The following is a 17,242-nucleotide window of genomic DNA, read 5'->3' as shown; positions in this document are numbered from 1 at the left end:
GGTCTGAAACATGACAAGGATGCCCACTGCCACTGTTATTCAACATAGTACCGGAAGTCCTAGCTACAGCAATCACACGAGAGAAAGAAATAAAGGGCATTCGAACTGGAAAGGAACAAATCAAATTATCCTTGCTGGTAGATGATATGATCTTATATTTAGAAAAACCTAAAGACTTCAATGAAAAACTATTAGAATTGATAAACAAATTCAGTAAAGTTGCAGGGGACAAAATGAACACACAAAAATCACTAGGATTTCCATACGCCAACAGGGAACAATTTGAAAAATAAATTGAAAAGTAATCCCATTTACAATAGCTACAGAGTAAAATCACTAAGAATTTACTTAACTGAGGAAATAAAAGATCTCTACAATGAAAACTATAAAACATTGATGCAAGAAATTGAAGAAGACACAAAAAAATGGGAAAATATTCCATGTTCAAGAACTGGAAGAATGAATATTGTTAAAATGTCCACACTACTCAAAGCAATCTACAGATTCAATGCAATCATTATCTAAACAATGACATTCTTCGCAGAAATAGAAAAAAAATCTTAAAATTTATATGGAACCATAAAATACCCACAATAGCCAAAGCCATCCTGAGTAAAAAGAAGAAAACTGGAGGAATCACATTACCTGACTTCAAATTATATTACAAAGCTATAGTAAACAAAACAGCACGGTACTGGCATAAAACCAGACACACAGACCAATGGAATAGAATAGAGAACCCAGAAACAAATCCATACATCTACAGTGAAATCATTTTTTTTACAAAAGTGCCAAGAACATATAGTGGGGGAAGGACAGTCTCTTCAATAAATGGGTCTGAGAAAACTGGATATCCATATGCAGAAGAATGAAACTAGATCTGTATCTCTAGCCATATACAAAAATCAAATAAAATTGGATTAAAGACTTAAATCTAAGACTTCAAACTATAAAATTACTGTAAGAAAACATTGGGGAAACTCCCTAGGACACTGAACTGGGCAAAGATTTCTTGAGTAATATCCCACAAACACAGGCAACTAAAGTAAAAATGGACAAATGAGATCATATCAAGTTAAAAGTTTCTGCATAGCAAAGGAAACAATCAGCAAAATGAAGAGACAACTCACAGAATGGAACAATACATTTGCACACTACCAATCTGACAAGAGATTAATAACAAGAATATATAAGGAGCTCAAACAACTCTATAGGAAAATATCTAATCATCTGATTACAAAATGGGCAAAAGATATGAATAGACGTTTCTCAAAAGAATATACACAATTGGCAAACAAGTTTCTGAAAAGATGCTTAACATCATTGATCATCAGAGAAATGCAAATCAAAACAACAACAGGATATCATCTCACACCTGTTAAAATTACTTTTATCCAAAAGACAGGCTAACAAATGCTGGTAAGGATGTAGAGAAAAGGGAACTCTCATACACTGTTGGTGGGAATGTAAATTAGTACAACCAGTATGAAGAAGAGTTTGGAGATTCCTCAAAAAACAAAAAAATAGAACTACCGGCTAGGAACAGTGGCTTACAGCTGTAATCCCAGCACTTCGGGAGGCCGAGGCAGGTGGATCACTTGAGGTCAGGAGTTCAAGAACTACCACACAATCCAGCAATCCCACTCCTAGGTAGGTACCCAAAAGAAAGGAAATCAGTATATCAAAGAGATATCTGCACTCCCATGTTTATTGCAAAACTATTCACAAGAGCCAAGATTTGGAAGCAACCTAAGTGTCCATCAACAGATGAATGAATAAAGAAAATGTGGTACGTATACACAACGGACTACTTGTCAGCCATAAAACTCAATGAGATCTTGTCATTTGCAACAACATGGGTGGAACTGGAGGACATTATGTTAACTGAAATAAGCCAGGCACAGAAAGACAAACTTCACATGTTCTCACTTATTTGTGGGATCTAAACATTAAAACAACTGAATTCATGGAGACAGAGAGCAGAAGGATGGTTACCAAAGGCTAGGAAGAGTAGTGGAGGGATGGGGGAAGTGGGGATGACTAATGAATAAAAAAAAAAAAAGAATAAATAAGATCTAATATTTGCTAACACAACAGGATGACTATAGTAAAAGTAATTTAGTTGTACATTTAAAAATAACTAAAAGAGTATAAGTGGATTGTTTGTAACACAAAGCATAAATGCTTGAGGTGATAGATACCACATTTGCCCTGATGTGACTGTTACGCATTGTATGCCTGTATCAAAATATCTCATGTGACCCATGAACATATATACCTACTATGTGTCCATAAAAATTAAGAATAAATAAAATGGGAATTGCAAGTATCTGAAAAAGGCAAGTGTTTGTGAAAACATTGTCATCTACCTGGGGCTCTATGCCCTTAAAAATTCTATCCATACCATTTAGATAGCCTGGAGCAGCTGGTTGGAGCTGGAGTTAATGAAGTAAGGTGTGGGAATAAACAGGAAGGGTTTCCTCCACTCAGGGACCAAGGCTATGAAACATTCCTTCCTTATCTTGGTTGAGTATATTTTCCAAGGAAGACTCTTCTGGAGCATTCTCAGTGGGAGTCAATCCTTAAGTTAGGAGAGAGGCAGAGCTTGGCCAGAGGGCTCAATCTACCAGCAGAACCCTTTGCCATGTTACTACTTTGGTACGCGGTGTACAGAGTGGATGAGTGCCAGTTGAAATGGAACTGGGAACAGGTACAGGGTGGGAAAGCAATGCTCAGCCAGGGACCTTCTGGGCCTCAGGCTTGATTCAGTGTGTACCAAGGAATGCCAAAGGCAGATCTTGTTCCTACTGTGCCATTCTGACCAAAGAGGCCCTGACCAAAAGGACAACCATCTAGTCTCAAAAGAGAAGAGATGGTATCCTCCTGACAATCAGCCTCTAAAACTGCAGCACTACTTCTTGTGGAGGTAAGGAAGGCTGCCACTAAGAATGTACATAAGGGTCTTTAGAGATAGAACAGTGTCTCCTCATCTGTGTTCTGCAAACATTAAACCCATAAAATGCCCTGGAAAAAGTCTCCCTGCTATCAAGTGCATTTGGGAAATAATGTTTACTATATTCCTCAACTAGGAGGATCACACTACCCCTTAAGCACATGCAAGGGGCTGACAAGTCATGCCACTTAAAAACATCTAACTTTGTTTAACCAACCTTATTAAAAGAGGTTAACATTATTTAGTGGTTAAGAATAGGGGTTCTGGAGCCAGACCTTGTACCTCATGTTCCTCTACTTATTAGCTGTGTGAGCTTGGGCACGTTGTGCTCCTGTGGCTCAGTTTCTGCACCTGTTGTAAAATGGAAATGGAAATAATAATATACCGTCCTCGTGGAGGTGTCATGAAAGTGAAATGAGCTACTAAGTACAAATCATTGAGAACAGTACCTGGAAAACAGAAAGAACTCAAAAAAAATTAGCTATTATAATTTATATTATTATTGTCTGATTATTAATATCTAATTTTTTTTTTTGAGACAGGGTCTGACGCTGTCATCCAAGCCACAGTGCAGTGGCGCAATCATGGCTTACTGCAGGATTGACCTCCAGGGCTCAAGAAATCCTCCTACTTCAGCCTTCTGATTTGCTGGAGCTACAGGCATATGCCAGCACACCTGTTAATTTCTTAATTTTTTACATAGATGGCATCTTATTATGTTGCCCAGGGTGGACCTGAACTCCTGGGCTCAAGTGATCCTCCTGCTTTGGCTCCCAAAGTGCTGGTATTACAAGTGTGAGCTACTTTGGCCAGAGAAATGCTAAATATAGAAAAATCCCCTCTCTTCCCAAAGAGAAGTCAACATACTCTCTGTAGCACAAAAACACAACTAAGAAATCAGAATTTCAGTCTCCAATATCAGCTTAACCTTCTTGGGTATGTGTTTCCTTATCTATAAAAATAAGATTATTAGACTTATTATTCCTTCTAGCTGCAACAGGCCAGGATTCTAGGAAAAATACATAGTTGCCATTAAAACCAGCAACTCTTGCCCAGTCCTGGTTCCAACCTGGTTGCTTTTAAGATTCTACCTTGCAGACATCTTACCCAGATTTAAAGCTGCCATTGCAGGACTTTAGGTTAAGAGCTGGTTGTTGCCCAGCAAGATGGGTATGGAAATGGCCTTGTGCCACCTAACCCCAGAGTTCTGAAGCACACAGAGTGAAATAAACTAGCAACGGCAATAACGTCAACAGGCTGCAACTTGCCTGCTCCAGAGGACCCATCTGCACCTCTAATGCCGACTGCCTTGGTTTCTGGCACAAAAGCTTGAGCATCATTCCCATATTCCCTACTGTGGTACTGTGGTCTCCAGTAACCAGAAAGTCCCATCCTATATATTGATTATTTTGCTTGTCTGAGTCTTGCCAGCTCTTTCTAAGGGCTGAACTCTTCTTTGAGTTTTTCTCATTTGTACAAAACACCAGGTTGCAGTTTCAATGTGGATACCCATCTGTGCTCAACTTTGTTGACATGTCTTAAATCCAGACCTTATCTGTTGAGTCTAGTACTGCCCCAGCAGAGAAAGGGCTGCTGCTTCTGCCCTGAGTGTGTACTGTACATACCTCTGTGTAACCCAGCTCAGTCTTTTAGATTTCTAGAATGTCACATGGCTGTGTCCATCTGCATTTTAGTTGTGCCTTCATCCACCCATCCAGCCATCTGGCCAGTCATCCAGTATTTATTAACTTCTTCCTACATCCAGGCACTATACTAAAATCTGTTGGCACAATATTGAACGAAAACAGACATTCCCTCATTCGTTCATTCAACACATATTTTAGTAGAGGAAAAAGGCAAACAAATAAATGAACAAGATCAAAGAGTGGAAAGTGCTCTGAAGAAAATTAAACAAGGAAAGGTTACAGAGTAATGGTGATGTGAAGAAGGGGGGTCAGGTTGGGCCTCTCCTCAGAGGGGATACCTGAACTGAGACCTGAAGGACAAGAAGCAGCTGGCCATGCAAAGACCTGGTGCAGAGTATTCTCCCAGTAGCAGAGAAAACAGCCAGTCCACAGATCCTACAGCCAGAACCAGCTCATGATAAGGACAGGGAGATAGGGCCAGTGTGCCTGGAGCCGAGTGACGGTGAGAGAGCCAGAGATGAGGTCAGAAAGGGAGGCAGGGCCAAGATGTTCCTCGGCCTTATTGGCCAAGATAAGGAGTTTGGATTTTATTTTCATTGCAACAGGATGCCACGCAAGAATTTTAAGCAGGAAGTGACTTGATAAGGAATGATAAGTCCATCCATCTTCTTGGGACTACTGCAACAACTTAGTATACGCTTAGCAATATGTCAGTGAATCTCAATCAAATCCTACATTTTGTTGGCTTATAATCACATTAGAAATAGTAAGGTACTGTAACAGAGCGGAAGCTATAATTGTGACAAAACCACCAAAAGAGATCCCTGTTGGCCTGAGAGAAATGTTACAGTGTAATTTAAGAAGTTAGAATTTCATATCATGTTGTTTTAGTTAATAAGATAAACTCTTCTTTTGGAGATTCAGCAGTGATAACAGCTCAAGCAGGAGCACCAAGTGAATCCTAAAATGACAGCTTTACAGAAAAAGAAGCACTGCTCACAGTGACTCAGCCAGAAAATAGGAGAATTGGAAATGTAAAGCAAACTTTAACAAGTGTCATTCTGCTATTTTATAGCTCTTGCCAATATAGCTCTTAAAAAATGTGCATGAAACTGAGTTTCCAATTAAAAAAATAAATCCTAAACACAGGCAAAATTAGAAGCCCCATTCCTTGCCATTATAATACATGATGAAGTGGGTGGTACAAAGATGAAAAAGCAGAGCATCTTTCTAATCCTGACACACACTTTCCCCCATTTTCACTGATCCTTCATCTGGGAGTGAGGACCTGCATAGGAAGATGATTCCTGGTATGTTCCTTATAAGAATACGTCTTTCCAGCGGTGATAGCAGGGACCAAACTAGCTCATAAGATTCTGCCAAGTTTCTCTCTATCTGTGATACTGGGAAAGCATGTGTGTTTCTGACAGTAATATTCAGAAAAGGGACTAAAACCACAGGAAGTAAAATCACCAATAGAAAAGGGCATTGAGTAATTAACATTCAGACCACTCTAAGAGCTCCTCTAATTAAAGGTGCTAAGACCACACTAATGCCGCCAATTGCAGGCCAGGCTTCATGCACCTGTGCTTCCATGAGATTGAGATGACATCCTTAAAGGGAGCAAGGCCTCCTGGGTCTCGCAGGGAAGAAATACAGATTGGTCTTCCTCTCAAACCTCCCATATTTGGTTTAGATTACTCTTATACCTTTAATTTCTTTAAGACTTGTGTTGAGGCTATTTTGTAATAAAATTACTCTTAAGTTAAATCAGACATGGATGACTGTCCTATTTCCCTCAATATGCCATAAAATCCTTTAAGTCAGTCATTTCTCTTGCTGCTCACTCACCCATGGCATGCAAATTTCAAACAGTACATGAGGGAAGGAGTGAAATAAAAAATTATTGTTTCTCAGCTTCACTCCTCAAAGATACAACTGTTAAGTTTCTTGTCTCTCCCTCCATGAACGTTTGTGGGCATATACAAACTTTTGCATTATGCAATCCCATGAGCAGAACTTAAAGAAATATGGATACACAGAATTTTAAATCATATCTGGTTTAAGGCAGCATATGAATAAATAACATAAATACAAACTACTGCAAAATAAGGGGAGGCTGTGGACATTCTACGGCAGATCTAATAACCTGTCTCCACCCACCACTCACACCCGCTCCACCTCCAGGACCTTAGTGGGCACTGCAGTTGGTGGCTGATGGAGTAACCCCGGTGAGTGAGTCCAGTTTGGTCTCTGACCCACTGAGTGTTTCCTGGCCAACTCAATCCATTGCTCCAGATTTCAATTTCCTCTCCTACAAAATGAGAAGATGTTATTTAAGGTCCCTTTGAGACACCAGGATTGGAGTTGACCAACAGACAGCAAAAACAAACAGGCATGCTAAGGCCAAAGACTGTACTCTATGAGTGCCTGAGGCTCAGAAAGAGGAAGAGCATCACAGAGACAATCCATGTAACAGATTTCCAAGAGGAGAAGAATGTAAATAAGATTGGAGCAGTTTTTTTCTCTCTATTTCTTGAGATATGATTCATAGGAAAATCCACATCTTGTTTTACCATATAACAGAGGTACCAAGCAATATACAATGCTCCTGAAGTTTTCTTACAATACATTAAAAACCCAGAAGTAGAAAAATCCCATGTTTATATATTCCTCAGCAACGTACGTTGTATTACCACTAGCACCAGAGGGCTTGTGAGTATTTTCCCATTGTGAAGAGTCGCAGATATGTGCAATTACATGTAGTAGTGATAGGGCCACAACTTAAGCCACAAGTTAACATTTAATTCTCATTTGCCACCTCATCTGACAATTAGCTGACTGTGAGGGAGGTGGGGAGTCTTCCTACTGGTCATCTTGCTGGCCAGTCTACATTTGCAGAAATGACTTAGACTAGAACAAATAAATATCAAGGGCAGTAGGGAAGTGATAAGGGAGAGGGCTAAGGAGAGAGAGGGAAATGGCTCGGAAAGTAGAACACCTTTAAACAGACCAATCCTGTTAAACATCCATTTGGCAATTTGACTTCAGGCTAACAGCAGCAAACCCACTAATAATGATTAAGATTCCTGGGTCTCCTGCAAACTTGGCAGAAGGGAGGTGGCATTCACAAGTGTCTGCCAGATCTTCTGGCCATTTCCCAGAAGGAAGATGGGAGCTGGAGAACAAAGCCTGGAGTTACAGAGCTGTGAGTTCTGCCACAACTAGACAATTACCTAGTCAATTCTGAGCCTCTATTTGTTCATTTATTTAAAAAAAGATAGACAAAGGTGGGATGCGGCGGTTCATGCCAGTAATCCCAGCAGTTTGGAAGGCTGAGGCAGTTGGATTGCCTGAGCTCAGGAGTTTGAGACCAGCCTGGGCAACACAGTGAAACCCTGTCTCTACTAAAAATACAAAAAATTAGCCAGGTGTGGTGGCATGCACCTGTAGTCCCAGCTACTCGGGAAGCTGAGGAATGAGAATTGCTTAAACCTGGGAGGCGGAGGCTGCAGTGAGCCGAGATTGTGCCCCTTTACTCCAGCCTGGGCAACAGAGTGAGTCTCTGCCTCCAAAAAATAAACAAAAAACATATAGACAAAGCAATACATGCATTATGCTTATTGCTATGATTTGAAACTGGGAAATTCCACGGGCTATCTCCTGTGAAAGAGAGGATCCTTGAAAAATAATTCCAAGTAAAACTGAGAAATCACAGCCTAGAAAAGAAGCCATTGCTCACCTGAAAGGAATTCATATGGCGAAGGGATGAAGGCAGATTGGCATTACTCCTTGATAATATCAACAGCAGCTCCAAGCAGGTTGCAGAGGGCAGGGTTAGCGGGTGGACGCTGATGTCACTTTCCCACAAGCTGACAAGTCTGGAACACACCAACACATTAACTTTCAAAAATACATTATCATAATTATTTTTAAAATCTGAAATGAAAGAAAATTCAATTGTGAGAGAAAAAGGCAAAGTACAAAAACTAGAAATAAACTATATTAAAAATTCACAGAGAACATGTCCAAGACATTTTTATGGTGTTGTTGATATAAAGCAGATGGATCAGGCAATTTTTCAGGCCATCATTTCATACTCTGAAGTATGCAGTCACAGGAAATGCTGTCTTAGTTGTGTGGGACCCGCTGGGGAAGGGGTGGCAGAGACTAACGGCTAACACAATGAATGCTCCCTACATTCTATGCCCTGTTCTACATGTAATATCTTGTTTACCTCTCAGAAACCTAAGAGAAGGAACTATTGTTATCCCCATTCTACAGCTATGAAACTGGTTTTCTGAGCTGGATAGGCCCTTATGGAACATTTAGCTCAGTGATTTTCAAACTTTTAAAAAGTGACAGAATCCTTTTGTCAAAAAAAAAAAAAAAAAAAATCTTGTAACAGCCCCAACTTACAATACAAATAAAAGTGAAGCTGCTCTGTCTGAAGGGGAAAGGTTGGCAGGAGGCCTCCCTTCATCTTCCAGAGTGGCCCTTGAAGCATCTCTGCTATATCCTGCGGAACCTATTTGAAAATCCTTTCATTTTAGAGATCAGGAAACCAAGGGCTAGAGAAGTAAAAGGATGTGTCTGAGATGAGGCAATGTGTAGAAAGTGATATGGCTGGGTCTAGAATCCTGGCTTCCTGGCTCCTCATCTAGTGCTTACAGTAAAGGAAAACATCAAAAAATAATTATGAGAAAATAAAGTAATAAGAATAGCATGAGTTTTAGGTTTTCAACTTTTCTATTTACTTATTTCCTATCTGATCTGCGACCAAAGTGTCTCTTATCACTAATTTTAAAGATATATGTATATAATATTTATATTTGTTTATATAAATATATATGTATTTTTTGCCACTTCTATAAACTTCTCTCTGAAAAGTGATCTTTAACCAAATCAGTGGTGAATAATGGAAACTTGGAGAGAATCAGTAGTTCCGGGCATGATGGATTTTAAACACTTTACAGAACAAGTCATGGCAAATGGTTTAGATGTTTTATCAATCGGATTACTTATTATGCTAACAGATTTCTGATGTGGGGTAATGCAGTTCACTCTCCTTTGAAGCACTGGCCAACTAGTTGGACTGGAATAAGACACTGGTCCAATTTTAGTGTAGAGGAGAACAGATCACCCTCAGTGCCCTTTTAGCTCTTAGTAGGCTCTTCAGCTGGATCTGGGAGCCAAACTGACACCAGGCAGATAAACAAGAGAAAAGTCTACAAATTTTATTAGTTTTGCATGTACATGGGGATCTTTACAAGCAAGTGAAGTCCAAAGAAGTGGCCAAAGCAAGATGCTTTTATACATTTTTAGGCACAGAGTGATAAGTATGAGGAACATAACAGGACAAGGAAAATCTGGCTAGAGGAAGTAAATTTTCTAGGGGAGTCACTGGAGATATATGGTGTGGGGGTGTGTAAAACAGATGGAAGATAAGGTAAATATGTTTATTCAGGTCCATTGCAGCCTCCAATTCCAAGTCTCTGCTGATAAGCGCTGTTTTCTCACCTTGGTATCGAGAGGGTACTCTTCCCAGAGGGATCTTGATCACTTGCTGCATGCAGGAAAGGACAAACCTTGGCCTTTTTTTTTTTAGAAAAATCAAAAATTTTAATCTTTATATATAACATGTCAAGACCCCTACTTGTTTGTAAAAATTTCCCCACCCCCCTCAAAATTTGTAGAGCATAATAAGTCTTGGCCTAAACTGACCTGATTTGTAAAATATCTTCCTCTGTGCACTTTTCCCTTCAGCCTGAGGCTCTTTGCTGATCCGCTCACAGCAGAAGCAGCTTGGCTTTCCTCTGGGAGTACCACCAGCCTGCAAACCTAGAGTGTACTCTCCACCCCTGGGGCACAGAACTTCATTCTCCCCTGCTCTGTAACCCAAGGACCTTACAGCCTCTGAGGCCTAACACCCAAGCTCTTCCTTGCAGAAGAGCTGAGATGCTAAGGAGACCATCTGCAGCATCATAATAAGCCCTTGGGATTCGTTGAGCTCCCACATGGCTTTCTTCAACCACCTGGCCCACTTTCTTCAACCACATTAGACTTTGGAATGCGTGTCTTTAAGGCACCAAGTGATCTTAAGAATTGGCTCTGTTTCTTTGAATCCAGTGATCCAAGTTCCTATCTCAGTGGGACCTCCAAAAAAAGGATTGACTCTGCTTCTAATGTAATGCCTGCCTTTTACACACCAGTTATGTGTTAGTGACTGCTGGATGCCAGTCCACACCCCTTCAAGCACCTCACAGTCCCAAATGGGGTGCTCCTACAGGTCCCAGGGTCCTGTTAGTGGAAGAAAGGCAGCTCCAGGAAGTCTTCATCTAGCCTTCCTGACAGGAAGTAGTTAATCCTCTGGGAAATAGGCTTGCAGTCTTGGGAAGAAAAGAGTTGTTCCTCCTTGGGGATATACATCATCATCTTGGCAATTTCATTCAGTGTCTCTTCTGTATACAGAAGCTCCTAGCTCAGGAAGGGCATCCCGTCCACATAGCCTCAGGAAATTCTAATTTCTCCAAAGTTTTCACCTCTAAACAATCAATATACCAATCTGACATATTTTGAGATGGCATGTCCTTCACTCCTTCATAGGCAAAGGCACATTTAAGTGTATTTTTTGTGTTTAAAATAACCATCTTATATTGATTGACTGGCTCTGCTATTCTTTTTGCTTTTACTCATTATATAACATTTTCGACATTTCTCTTGAATGTAAATTAAAACGTTGCTGTCTTTTCCGTAATTCAAACTTAGTACTAGTGCAGTGGCTCTAAGCTCACTGTCCACCCACACTCCTTCCTCATGCTCTCCATAATCCACTGTTGACTTACATATACAGTTAACTGGGCCTGGAAGGCAGTTATCCTTGCTGCTGAATTTCTGTTCATCCTGTGAGACCCACTTACGTATCATTTTCTTAGAGATATTGTCTTGCTTCCTTTATAAGAACTTCCCTAATACCATACTTACATCACTTACGTACTAGTAAGGCATTTGTAAGTGATATAAGTATGGTATTAGGCAAGTTTTTATAAAGGAAACAAATACCTTACTAGTATTCTTATTTGGGATATGTCTATGTCTCTAATTCTTTCTAGATCAGACATGAGTGATTTCCTCTAACTTTCTCGTCTTATTTGGAAACAAAGATGTAAAAGTTGCCTCAATGTTGCTTTTCTGCAGACACAGTCAGGTATTAACCTCCTACTGCCTAAAAGAAATACCTTTTTAATTTTCCCCAACATTTGTTATGTTCAATAAAACAACTCAAGTTTTCAGAATTTATACCCCTGACCCCAACTCCTGCCACCCACAATAGGGTTCACTGAAGCCTATTCTGAATTTTTTTAAAAAGTGTGGTGAAAAGGTTTTTGCATTTTCTGAATTGAATCTCTTGCCCTGGATTGTGAATGTTCCTTGGGAACTCATCAGTGAATCTCTAAGACCTATTCCAGGCCCATCATGCTTTGGACTTTCCTGAAATGAGGTAAACACTGTAGCCTGGACCATGGCCTGCCAGGGTAGAAAGCATTTCCAGACAGTTACTTTTTCATCATTTTCCATTCCTCTTTGGGCAGTAACATATTTGCAAGAGAAAGGCAAAATGGTAAATTATGTAAATAAATATTTTGAAGACACGGTTACTTAGTTAATTACGGCTATAACATGGTTGCCTTTAATTTTTACAAAATTACTTCAGTTTTGTAAGCCTAAGGCCTTAGGTTTCTTCTGACTATCACTTATCCTATGGCTAACACATCCAGACACCAGGTCAGGCACTTTACTTATATTTGCTGTCTCTAATCCTAAAGCAGCCCTGAATGGTATTATCATTCATCCCATTTTAAAGACAGGAAACCAAAGGTCAGAGAAGTTAAGTGATTGTCCAACATCATGCAGTTAGCAAGTAGTGGGACCAGGATTCAGTCAGGTCAGCCCGAATGCAAAGCCTACGCTATTCGCACCACACCACAATGACTGCTGAGGACACTGTATATATTATCCTCTCCAAGCAAACCATAAGTAGGATTTTAATAACTGAATCTGCAAGTGCCTACTTCTTCTGCAAGATAACCCTTTGGCTTGCAAAATATAGTTGAGTATTTTGACCTTTTTTTAAGAAGTTATTTGGTGGATCACCTGAGGTCGGTAGTTTGAGACTAGCCTGATCAACATGGAGAAACTCCGTCTCTACTAAAAACACAAAAAATTAGCCGGGTGTGGTGGCAGTGTGCACCTGTAATCCCAGCTACTTGGGAGGTTGAGGCAGCAGAATTGCTGGAACCCAGGAGGCAGAGGTTGCGGTGAGCCAAGATTGTGCCATTGCTCTCCAGCCTGGGCAACAAGAGTGAAACTCTGTCTCAAAAAAACAAACAAAAAAGATGCTAATTTATTTTGTGTGTGTGTGTGTGTGTGTGTGTATTTACTTCAAAACTTGACTAGGAAAGGTGGTAAAATAGACATTGAAAAATACTCATGTTAGAGTAAGTGAAAATAACCATGTGATGAGAAAAAAAGATGAAGAGGCAATACACTCACAGTTGTTTCCACTACAGGAAAATAATAATCTGGTTTTTACATTTTCTTCTTTACACTTTTATTTTCCAAGTGTTATTTTTGTAATCAGAAACAAGTTAACATTATGCTGTTGATGTGATTTCTGGTTCAGACAAAGGAAATTTTAAATGCTGCTTAAAAGTTTCAACATGCTGCTAAATGGCTATGGTACGACCTATCAAAAATGGACACTTAAATAGAAATAAAAATACATTGGCACTGCCTTGTCACTCATGAGCGAGTGATCATGGACAGGCACTCTGGAGCCTAGTTTCCCCACAGGACCTTTGAGTCAGGTACACAACCTGTCCAATGTATCAAACTATCAAAATTTATACAGAAGGACATTGTTACAGTAATGATAACCACAGTCACAAAAAAGATACAATTAGTTATCAAGTTAGTTACCCATGTCTCTATGTAATTACAGACATTTGCATGGTATGTAAATCCAACACTGGCATTTTAAACTTAATCCTTAAAATATTCTGTGATTTAACAATTTTTATTCCCATTGAAGCACATAAAGGGAATGAGTATTATCTTGATCACAGAGCCAATAAATGATAGGGAAAAAAATCTCGAGCATGATCTTTACCATCTGAATCCTATTCTTTTTAATACTCACATGAACAAGGCAAAAGTATATTAAGCATTATTTAATTCCACCCAAAGAGATTAAAAACCCCAAAGGCAAATTATAAGGTAAGTTCTAGATATCTCAAAACACTTCATCTTAAAATAATTTGAATAATCTTATTTTTGAAATTAGACAAACTAGCTGGGTCTAATATGGCTCAAATTCCTAATGTTCATCCTGCTGTTTCTATTCCCACAGTATGTTTTTCATGAGTCTCAGGACTTATTTCTAATGTTATGATTTATAAACTTTCTCTGTAATTTCAATCACATAAAATATTACTTTAATCACAGGAAGCATTCATACATATGAACAAAGGAAGTAATAAATAAAAAATGAAATTAGTTGTTTAGGAGAGTAAGAACTACAGGTAACTTTCCCTCAAAACTTCAGGTAAAGTTTTCATTTTTTTTTTTTTTTAATTTAGGGAGAAAGAAATAAAGAAAAGAGAACAAAATGGAAAGAGGAAGAAATTACTTAGCATACTGAATCTATACAGTATATCCTAAAACAATCACCAAACTCATTATGTGGAATTTAGGACATATGTTGACAAAGCCAGAGGTGTCACTTGCAACTCTGCCCATGACTCACATATTATATTAGTTTTGGTTCTCTAGAGAAACAGAACTAATAAGATAGACAGATAAATAGGGAAGTTTATTAAGGAGTGTTAACTCACACAATCACAAGATCCCACAATAGGCTGTTTGCAAGTTGAGGAGCAAGGAAACCAGTCCCAGTCCCAAAGTTGAAGAACTGGGAGTTCAGTGTTTGAGAACAGGAAGCATCCAGCATGGGAGAAGGATGTAGGCTGGGAGGCTAAGTCAATCTAGCCTTTTCATGTTTTTCTGCCTGCTTTATATCCTGGCTGAGCTGGCAGTTGATTAGATGGTGCCCACCCAGATTAAGGGTGGGTCTGCCTTTCCCAGCCCACTGACTCAAATGTTAATCTCCTTTCACAACATCCTCACAGACACACCCAGGATCAATACTTTGCATCCTTCAACCCAATCGAGTTGACATTCAGTATCAACTGACATTAAATATCAATACAAATGTCTGTTGATACAAGCATTTTAACAACCATAGGGCAGAATCTGGAACATTTCTGGTATTTCCTACAAAGACATCACAGACTATTGGACCTAAATCAGTAATTACCCACTATAAGTCAATAAGAAAGATACTTCAAAAGGAACAATAAATGAAACATCAATTGAAACTTACTTCTGTGATTTTTAAAGTACTGAGAGAGGAAAAGCTTTCTTAGGAGACCAGAACTGTCAGTCAGACGACCTTAGTCTAACTGACCAAAATACAAGTAGAGGACACACCATCCTTATTTCTAAACTTTTGCCTTGTCAAAATTCCCTAGAGAAGCAACTATGGCCTATCTATTTTCAAAGAGGCATTGAGAAGGGGAAAAAAGGTCACTTTCTATCACTTCTAACGAAAATGGTGAAATTGAGAATGAATCAAACCAATCAAGATCAAGAAAAGAACCTGAGTAAATAGAAAGGTGATACAGTCTTCTAGGAAACATGGAGGTCGTTTAATCTAACACGGGTTAAAATGACAAACAGAAATGATATAACAACTCTATCCAAATTAAAATATTTAAAAAGAATCCAATATATTATTGTGTAGAGAAGAAAAAAATGGTATGTATGAGAGAGTTCAAGATGAAAATATTTAACTTAAACCTCATTTCTCATATTTTAGTAGATAATTTGAACTCTTCAAACCTAGAAGAACCTAAGAAAGCAAAGAGCGTATTAAAGATATTGAAATATTATGTTGCTTATACCTGTACATTTTAGATGCTCAATTTCAAAGCTATACCAATGATACGCCCATCAATTTAAGCTCTCAAACTAGCAAAACAAGCAAATGACAACAACTTAGTGATAGAATTTTTATAAACATTCACCTATTTAATACATAACAAAAATTTTGAAATTCTTATAAGCCACTCTTAGGAATACAACGTTTTGAAACATCTAAATATATTGGAATGTCTGTTCTGATTAGCCATATTGACTGCATTATACTTAAAGTATTTCAAAAGCATTAATTAAATAAAAATAGACCCTGAAAACATGCACACACAAACTACTGTTTGTCAAAACAAAGTTCATTAAGTAATGAACAGTATCCACAAGAACATTTTTCTTTGAAAATGACAGAAGAAAAATTTGACCCTTTTAAATCACAAAAGGCAAAATTGGTCTTTAATACTCTTTGAATTAGAGGGCTCTTGAGAGAATTCAAGTGCACAATTCCTAAATACTATGCCTTTCAAACTTTGCCCATATGACCTGTAAGTTTGTCAAGGCAAATCTCCCACACATCAAGAAGCATGGGGAAAATGGTTCTCATTTAAATAAGATACCAATAAGGCAGTCGCAAAATTAAATGTATTACTTCATGCCAAAAAAAATAAGAAATTTTGTCTTTTATAAATGCTTGTATCATTGCAAGACACCAGTCGCTGAGAACACAGAAATTAGACTGGGAACACTTTCATTAAAGAAGAGAACAGTGGCTCACGCCTGTAATCCCAGCACTTTGGGAGGTTGAGGCGGGTGGATCACCTGAGGTTGGGAGTTCAACACCAGCCTGACCAAAATGGAGAAACCTCATCTCTACTAAAAATACAAAAAATTAGCCAGGTGTGGTGGCGCATGCCTGTAATCCCAGCTACTCGGGAGACTGAGGCAGGAGAATCGCTAGAACCCGGGAGGCGGAGGTTGTGGTGAGCCGAGACAGTGCCATTACTCTCCAGGCTGGACAACAAGAGCAAAACTCAATCTCAAAAAAAAAAAAAAGAAGAAGAGAATCCACCCTACAAACAACCCTACAAACAAGCCTGTCAGAAACTGCATAATTAGAAGTGATATCATTAAGAACATAATAATTAGAAGTCCATCTAAAGAGGCCAGCTACTTCTTCAGATTTTAAAAAACTAAAAACTTTTCATTATGGAAAATTTCAAATACAATATGCAAATAAGAGAGAAAAGTGTAATGAACCCTATGTACCCAAGACCCAGTTTCAAGTCATTATTCTCACACGGCCAACTTTGTTTCATTTGTATCTCCACACACTACCCACCAACCCATCTGAATTATTTTGGAAGAAATCCCAGACAACATATCATTCATTTCATGAGGAAATAATTCAGTATGTATTATTAAAGATAGATTATTTTAAAAAGAATACCCACAATATAATTTATTACACTTTGAAAAAAGTAACAATTCTTTCATATCAAGTCTGTAGTTAGTGCTGAAATATCCTCAACTGACTCATAATTTTTTTTTTTTACAGTTTGTTTGAGTTTGGACTAAATAAGATCCATATATTGCAACTGACTGCTATGTCTTTTAAGGCATTTCTCATCTGGATGCCACATATAGTATGATTCTA

General features: G+C 38.7%; 1 protein-coding gene across 9 annotated transcripts in view; it reads right to left on the bottom strand.

Annotated features, from left to right (window-relative positions):
• LOC105495809 (ubiquitin protein ligase E3D) overlaps nt 1-17,242 on the bottom strand; it is a 187,086-nt gene that overhangs the window by 59,478 nt on the left and 110,366 nt on the right. For 7 of the 9 annotated variants that reach the window (XM_011765644.3, XM_071096807.1, XM_011765636.3 and 4 more), the window contains one exon: nt 8,342-8,480. In XM_011765644.3, coding sequence (XP_011763946.2) covers nt 8,342-8,480 — 139 coding nt within the window. Of the gene's footprint in view, nt 1-3,228; nt 3,305-8,341; nt 8,481-17,242 lie in introns of all 9 variants that reach the window. The other 2 variants (XM_071096808.1, XM_011765630.3) reach the window with 2 other exon arrangements.

The sequence above is a fragment of the Macaca nemestrina genome, chromosome 5 (assembly GCF_043159975.1).
Source record: "Macaca nemestrina isolate mMacNem1 chromosome 5, mMacNem.hap1, whole genome shotgun sequence".
In the NCBI taxonomy this organism is placed as follows: Eukaryota; Metazoa; Chordata; class Mammalia; order Primates; family Cercopithecidae; genus Macaca; species Macaca nemestrina.
This window is presented reverse-complemented; position numbering and strand designations above follow the sequence as displayed.